At 36.4% G+C, this 7729-nt stretch overlaps 1 protein-coding gene across 1 annotated transcript in view; it reads right to left on the reverse strand.

Moving 5' to 3' along the window:
- The window catches only part of MLANA (melan-A), a 32719-nt gene extending 25342 nt beyond the window's left edge, over window positions 1–7377 (reverse strand). The window contains exons 1-3 of the mRNA XM_051987647.1: window positions 7282–7377; window positions 4115–4245; window positions 1678–1776 (exon numbers count right to left, since the gene is read on the reverse strand). Of these exons, the coding sequence (XP_051843607.1) occupies window positions 1678–1751 (74 nt within the window). The 5' untranslated portion in view covers window positions 1752–1776; window positions 4115–4245; window positions 7282–7377. The remainder of the gene's footprint in view (window positions 1–1677; window positions 1777–4114; window positions 4246–7281) is intronic.
- Between the last annotated feature and the right edge of the window lie 352 nt (window positions 7378–7729).

Genomic DNA, 7729 nt, shown 5'->3' on the forward strand with positions numbered 1-7729 from the left:
TAGCTGTCAATTGGACCTAGATCAGAACATTTCAGATCCAGTGTAATTCCTAAGGTTACACATGGTCCCTTTATATTCTTTCCACAAAAGTGAGGAACACATAGGAAAGGCTCTGCTATGTCCTACTCAGTCAAAATCCACTTTTTGGAGCCAAACCACTGCTAAGGCAGACCAAAAAAAAAAAAAAAAATAGCCCCATATAGAATGGGATAAAAGAACTTTTCCATGGAGTGAAATCTCATTTGAAGCTATGTGATTAATCTAAGATTAGATGAATTCCTTCAATTACAGGTCCAAAAAATTACATTTTCATAGGCCAGGAGTGCAAAAATATGAGACTGTATAAGATTTTACACTTGAAAACCCGGTTTTCTGGGATTCCCAGCTTAAAAGGAAGTCAGCCTCTCCTTGTTAACTGCTTGTCTGTTCAGTGGTCCATCTGCCACTTCAGTGATCATCAGGCTTTGAAGAAATCTCATTAGGAAGAAATTCTCATTAGGAAAAGATTGGCAACTCCTGACCTGGGCCTTTATAACGAAGATTTGCATTTGTAACTTAATCCTCTCAAGAATTATTGTAGCCACCTTTTCAAAGGATCAATATCTCCCATCATAGGTTTACAGAAAGGCATGTCATGAATGAGGAAATCTCATCTTCAGGATTTTCATTTAGAAAGCTCACCCACCTGTTACTAACCACCAGATTAAGAGAATTCCATCTGGTTGTTGTATATAAGCAGGTTCCACAGCCTGCCTGTTTCTGGATTTATTCCATTTTAAGGACTTTTCAAGTGACTCTCCAAACTAGCCTGTGTTACAGATTCTGCTTTGCAGCTTCTTAGGAAGGCTGGACTGGCCTGGAAACTTGAATTGACCAGAAAGAACTAAATATCTAGATAATCCCCAAAATTAATAAATCCTAGTGTTAAATTTCATAGCTTAAAATTGCTCTAAGATTTTTGGAACACCCTATATAAAACATTGGATTAAATCATATCATTTTTCTGTTCAAAAAATCTTCATAGATTACTATTACCTAGTAAAATTCAAACTTCTCTGGTCAGCATTCAAGACCTTCCCTAGTAATCTACCACTGATCTTTTTTGCCTTATCTCAAATCCTACTATGTATTTTATGGTCCAGCCAACTCTATTATTCTCTGGACCACCTCCCACACATGTCCCATGTCTTTTCACCTGGAATATTTTTGCTTTCCCTCTTTTCCCACAATTACCTTCAATCACCTTCTTCCCTTACAGAATTCCTACCAATCTTTAAAACCTAACTCAGACCCTCCCATCTCTGGAGGTCTTGCATGATCTTTCCTATCATTTCCTTTATTCTTCAGACCTCACTGAACCTTTTCTGTTCTAATTCTCTGCTACAAAGCTTTTTAAACTGTGAAGGACAAACTTATATGGGGTCGTGTAACTGAATATAGGGGTTGTGAAAATTTTGGCGATAGTAAAAGGTTTCTGAATGCAGTGATCAAAAAAATTAATTCAAAATCAAATGCATAATGAATATGAGGTATTTATGGCAGCACAAACACAAGTACTGTCATACATTCTGTGAGAATAAATACAAAACCCCTTTATGGGCAGGTACATACATTCTATAGATAAACTCCCATTCACAAACCAAAAGCTGAAAAACTTGAGTTGGGTTTTAGACTTACTCTTCTGCCATAAGATGAGGAAACTTCTTTTTCTTGAGGTAAGCATGTATAAAGTGATCATTTTCTTTTGGCATTTTGTGAAGGCAGAGTAAAAGTTACCTAAAAGGAAAGATGACACTGAGATCATTTATTGAAACCAGAGCTAAGTCGAGAGTCAACCTCTTTGGTCTTAGTATCAGAAAACCTTCATTCAACTGATGGCCCCAACATTTAGTTGCTGCACAAATTTTGGCAAATCTCTTAACCTGCAGAATCTATCTTTTCTCACCTATAAGATGTGGATGACATCCTATTACCTGTGATGATATTGCTTACCTGTGTTCTTGACAAATGTACTTTTAGCAGGATTTGTTTGGGTGGTTATTAGGAAGCTTCTGCCATAGCAAAATAAAATGTGTCAACTTTTGAAAATAAAAGAAAATTGGGGACGGCAGAGTAGAATTTGTACTCAGCCTCACCAGAACATTGTGAGGGAACATTTTATAAATGAAAGAAGGAGGTAGGGGAAGAAAGGGAAAGAAGAGGAAAAGAGAGGAGAGGAGAGGAGAGAAAAGGAGAGGAGAGGAGAGGAGAGGAGAGGAGAGGAGAGGAGAGGAGAGGAGAGGAGAGAAAGGGAAAGGAGGGGAGAAAAGAGTAGAAGGAAAGTAGGGGAAAGGAGAGGATTTTTTAATAAAAGCTAATAATGGGGACAGCTAAATGGTGCAGTGAATAGAGCACTGGCCCTCCAATCAGAAGGACTTGAATTCAAATTCAGTCTCAGATACTTAAGGCTGTGAAACTGAGCAAGTCACTTTACCCCATTGCCTCCCAAAATAATAATAAAAAATAATGAAGGAGAGAATTTGTATTGCTAAAAATAATAATAGCTAACAGTTACATCACACTTTTAAATTTGCAAAGCACTTTACAAATATTATCTTATTTGATCCTCATAACAACCTTAGAAATTAGGTACTCTTAATTCACCATTTTATAGATGAGAAAACTGAGACTGAGAAACATCAAATAATTTTTCCCAGAGTCACACAGCTTAGATAGAATTCAAATTCAAGTTTTTCTGACTACAAGTACAATGCTCTTATCCACTGTTCTATCTACCTGACAAGTCAAATCCATGAGTGAATCCTTTGGCTACTTTAAGGATTTTTATGCCCTTTAATTGTCTTCTTTAAAACCAAAAGTCAAAGCAGAATAGCAGGCAGAAATTTGTTCCCTTCCAGCATTTAACTTCTCTTTAACTTCTGACAGTCTACTAGTTCTAGTGATTCTCTATTCTTCAATCTCCATAGGGAGATTTATTAATGGCCATTGAATAGGAAGCTAATGAACTAGAAAAGAAAGAAGTTTAATTGTATAAATGATCACTTCCATGGAATATATGAAGGTAATTTACTTATCTTAGTCTCCAGCCAAACTCTTATACCTCAGATGAATAATGTAGTGACAAGGCTCTTATATCATTGTTCCAAATTGTATAATCTCAATTCCATTCCGATCAAAACAATTTGTACTTGTAAACCCATAATTTACTCTTAGATCCTAATAAGATTGAAATTAAGAACATTTTAACCTTAAAAAAGAATTATGTGCTATGGGGAATTTTACGCAAGGTCATAGATAACCATCATACAAGATGAGAAATCAAAAAGCCTTGTGTTCTGCTCCTGTGAAGGATATGTTCACACTGGGAAAAGCTCTTAAAATTGCCTATGCAGGACCTTTGAAATCATCTGGTCTAAACCCCCAGAGAGAGGGATATGTTTTTGCCTGAGGCCAACTGACAAGTAAGTAGTTTGTATTAATAAGCAACTAAAAATTTAATAATAGTAATATTAACACTAATAACACAGTAATAATAGTAATTACTAGCATGTATATGTGATTAAGGCTTAAAGAAAGGAAAGCTATCACTAGGAAAGAATAATTTCTCAGAGAAGAGAGTACCTTGGCCTTGATACTTGGTAAAGATACATTTTAAAGATTTTCAAAGAACTTTAAACATTCTTATCATTAATTAATATTTATATTTTAATTACATTATTTAATATGATTCAAGTAATTGGAGGATGTGTTGAGGAGATGGCCCAACAGGGGGTCAAGTTGGGCAAAACATCTAAGGTTCCAAGAAAGTATCTAAATAATTCTCTAATCTCCTTTTTAAGGAGAGAGAAGGAAGAAAAAACCTAGGGAAAAAAAAAGAGAGAGAAAAAACCATTTTCACAATTGTGGACCTAATGAGAACCTAATGGATGGGGACCTAATGCACCACTTCATTGTCCACGTTTTTCTGAAAAACAAACTCAGGAGAGAAACTGAAGGTCACTGAAGGTCAACGCCTGTGTGAAAAAAGGTGAATGGTCAGCAGAGCCCATGTAGGACTTCCCAAAATGAGTATCAAAATTAAAGGAAGAAAATCCTGGCTAAGTAGAGCCCTTACCTTCTTTGCAGATCTGCCTTCTGCTCGGTAGCTGGTGAGACATGTGATGATTAGTCCTCTTTTTCTTAATCTTTTGGTTTCTGAGTTTTATTCCCATGATGATCACGGGATAGGATTCCCGAGACTGTAGCCTAAGGAATTTATTTAATTGGCATGAAAGGAGCAAACTGAGAGGGACTTCTTCCCAACCTCACTCCTCCACTAGATTTCTTTCTTAAGCACCATGCCTTAAACCCACGTCACTCTGGCTCTCATTGATTGATTGATTGACCAACAACATGGTTGTTATTTGGACTGAGAGTGAGTGCAAATAACAATTGTTTCTGTTTTGGCCAGAATCCCTGAAGGTCTTCCCTCCTAAACTGATTTTTTTTAACTAGGTAAAAGAGACCATTCTTTGCCTCATTTCTTACCTGACTTTAATCACTGAATGGGTCAAATTGAGACCTGTTGGCGATCTTAGTTTAAAAAGAGCTGGTCCCAGCTACGTCTGGTCACTGGATCCAGATGGCTCTGGAAGGGAAACTGAGGCAGGTGACCTTGCCCAGCCCTCCTTCACTTAAATTCAATTCACTCACATGTCACGACATCCCTTCATGATTCTCTTCCAGAACGAAGGGCAAATAACGAGTTTGTCTTGACAATTATGCCCTTGTATATATGTATTTGCTTCCTGTTTTCTACACCCAGATTAATTCTTTTTTTTTTTTTCCCTTCTTTTTTTTTTTTTTAAATTTTTTATTTAATAATTACATTATATTGACACTCATTTCTGTTCCGATTTTTTTCCCCTCCCTCCCTCCACCCCCTCCCCTAGATGGCAAGCAGTCCTTTATATGTTGGATATGTTGCAGTATATCCTAGATACAATATATGTTTGCAGAACCGAACAGTTCTCTTGTTGCGTAGGGAGAATTGGATTCAGAAGGTATAAATAATCCGGGAAGAAAAACAAAAATGCAGATAGTTCACATTCGTTTCCCAGTGTTCTTTCTTTGGGTGTAGCTGCTTTTGTCCGTCATTTATCAATTGAAACTCAGGTCTCTTTGTCAAAGAAATCCACTTCCATCAAAATATGTCCTCATACAATATCGTTGTCGAAGTGTATAATGATCTCCTGGTTCTGCTCATTTCACTTAGCATCAGTTCATGTAGGTCTCTCCAAGCCTCTCTGTATTCATCCTGCTGGTCATTTCTTACAGAACAATAATATTCCATAACATTCATATACCACAATTTACCCAGCCATTCTCCAATTGATGGGCATCCATTCATTTTCCAGTTTCTAGCCACTACAAACAGGGCTGCTACAAACATTTTGGCACATACAGGTCCCTTTCCCTTCTTTAGTATTTCTTTGGGATATAAGCCCAATAGAAACACTGCTGGATCAAAGGATATGCACATTTTGATAATTTTTTGGGCATAATTCCAGATTGCTCTCCAGAATGGTTGGATTCGTTCACAACTCCACCAACAATGCATTAGTGTCCCAGTTTTCCCGCATCCCCTCCAACATTCATCATTATTTTTTCCTGTCATCTTAGCCAATCTGACAGGTGTGTAGTGGTATCTCAGAGTTGTCTTAATTTGCATTTCTCTGATCAATAATGATTTGGAACACTCTTTCATATGAGTGGTAATAGTTTCAATCTCATCCTCTGAAAATTGTCTGTTCATATCCTTTGACCATTTATCAATTGGAGAATGGCTTGATTTCTTATAAATTTGAGTCAGTTCTCTATATATTTTGGAAATGAGGCCTTTATCAGAACCTTTAACTGTGAAAATGTTTTCCCAGTTTGTTGCTTCCCTTCTAATCTTGTTTGCATTAGTTTTATTTGTACAAAGGCTTTTTAATTTGATGTAATCGAAATTTTCTATTCTGTGATCAGTAATGGTCTCTAGTTCATCTTTGGTCACAAATTTCTTTCTCCTCCACAAGTCTGAGAGATAAACTATTCTATGTTCCTCTAATTTATTTATAATCTCGTTCTTTATGCCTAGGTCATAGACCCATTTTGATCTTATCACCCAGATTAATTCAAATCCATTCTCTTGTTGGTTATAATAAAAGTGTCCTCTAAATTCCAAAGAACTTGAATAGTTCTCTAATTTCCAAAGACTGGGGAAAACTCACTTGGAACATTGGCCCTTGCCTCTTCATCAATATTACATAGCAATGCTAGAAGAACAGAAGTAAATTTCTGCATTTCTGGACCCAACTTACTGCTGATCCCTGCTATGACTCGGCATACATTTTCAAAGCCAGTCCACTCTGTTTAGGGGCTTTAGTGCTTCGCTCCATAATAAGAAGGGTTAAAATATATGTCAATCTAATCCAAAGCTTCTTAAACTGTGAATTGTGATCCCATATGGAGTCTTGTAACTGAATGTGAGAGTCCTAAAATTATGATTTATTATCAGTAAATGTTTGATTTGTATACCTATTTTATATACTTATATATCCAGAGTTGTGTAAAAATTTCTTGGGTAAAAGAGATCACTAAGGGAAAAAGTTTAAGAAGCCCTGACTTAGTCTATTTCTATAATTCCAGAGTATGAATAAGATGGTAGAGAAGACTGGATAAGGAATCAGGACCATTTATTAACCCATGCAATCATATTCAAGTCATTTAATCTTTCTGAACTTTAGTTTTCCTGCCAGAAAAAATGAGAACATTAGCTCCAATGATTTCTATGTTTGACATCTAATCTTGACATCTTTCAGTTTAATATCTATGATCTTATTATAACACAAATTCTGGAACTATAAACTATAAACACTTGAACTGGCTTGTGAGGTCCCCAGAGCAAAGTTGCTATATCTACCACTCTGGGTTCTAAGTTTGACTCTTGAGTGATTGAAAAAGGACTTTTTTAATGCTTTAGCTCACTGATCCTTACCAATATGTCCCCTCCCTTCACTATTTTATATATAATATATTTATATTTATATAAATTTATATTTATATTATTATATTAACTAATCAACCAGACTTAATTAGCTTTTAAAGAGGAATATTTACTAAGACAATATAGTAAGAACAGGTGGTACAAAACATTTTCCCCAAAAGGCTGTGACATATTTACTCACCAGCACATACAGTTTAAGGGAACAGAGCTCACATCTAGAGCATACACAAGACAAAGGAAAATCACAGTACCTGAAAGTACTTTTGCTGGAGTCTCACAGATCACGCAGTCATTACATCCAATCTGGGGGCCACCATTGGTCAACTTGATTTTGTTGCATCTTGTCACTGGATTCCGAGAGAGAGAGAGAGAGAGAGAGAGAGAGAGAGAGAGAGAGAGAGAGAGAGAGAGAGAGAGAGAGAGAGAGAAGAGAGAGAGAGAGAGAGAGAGAGGAGAGAGAGAGAGAGAGAGAGAGAGAGAGAGAAATGGCTAAGATTCATACATTTCTCAGGCTAGAAGGACCTTTAAAGACAATCTAGTCCAACATCCTCATATTACAGATAAAGAAACTCTCAGAGAATTTATAGTAATTAGGTGGTGCAGAGGATAAAGTGCAGAATTAAGATTCATCCTCAGATACTTACTAGTTATGTAATTGTGGGCAAGGCACTTAACTTCTGTTTGCTTCCATTTCTTCCT

The sequence above is a fragment of the Antechinus flavipes genome, chromosome 1 (genome assembly GCF_016432865.1).
Source record: "Antechinus flavipes isolate AdamAnt ecotype Samford, QLD, Australia chromosome 1, AdamAnt_v2, whole genome shotgun sequence".
In the NCBI taxonomy this organism is placed as follows: domain Eukaryota; kingdom Metazoa; phylum Chordata; class Mammalia; order Dasyuromorphia; family Dasyuridae; genus Antechinus; species Antechinus flavipes.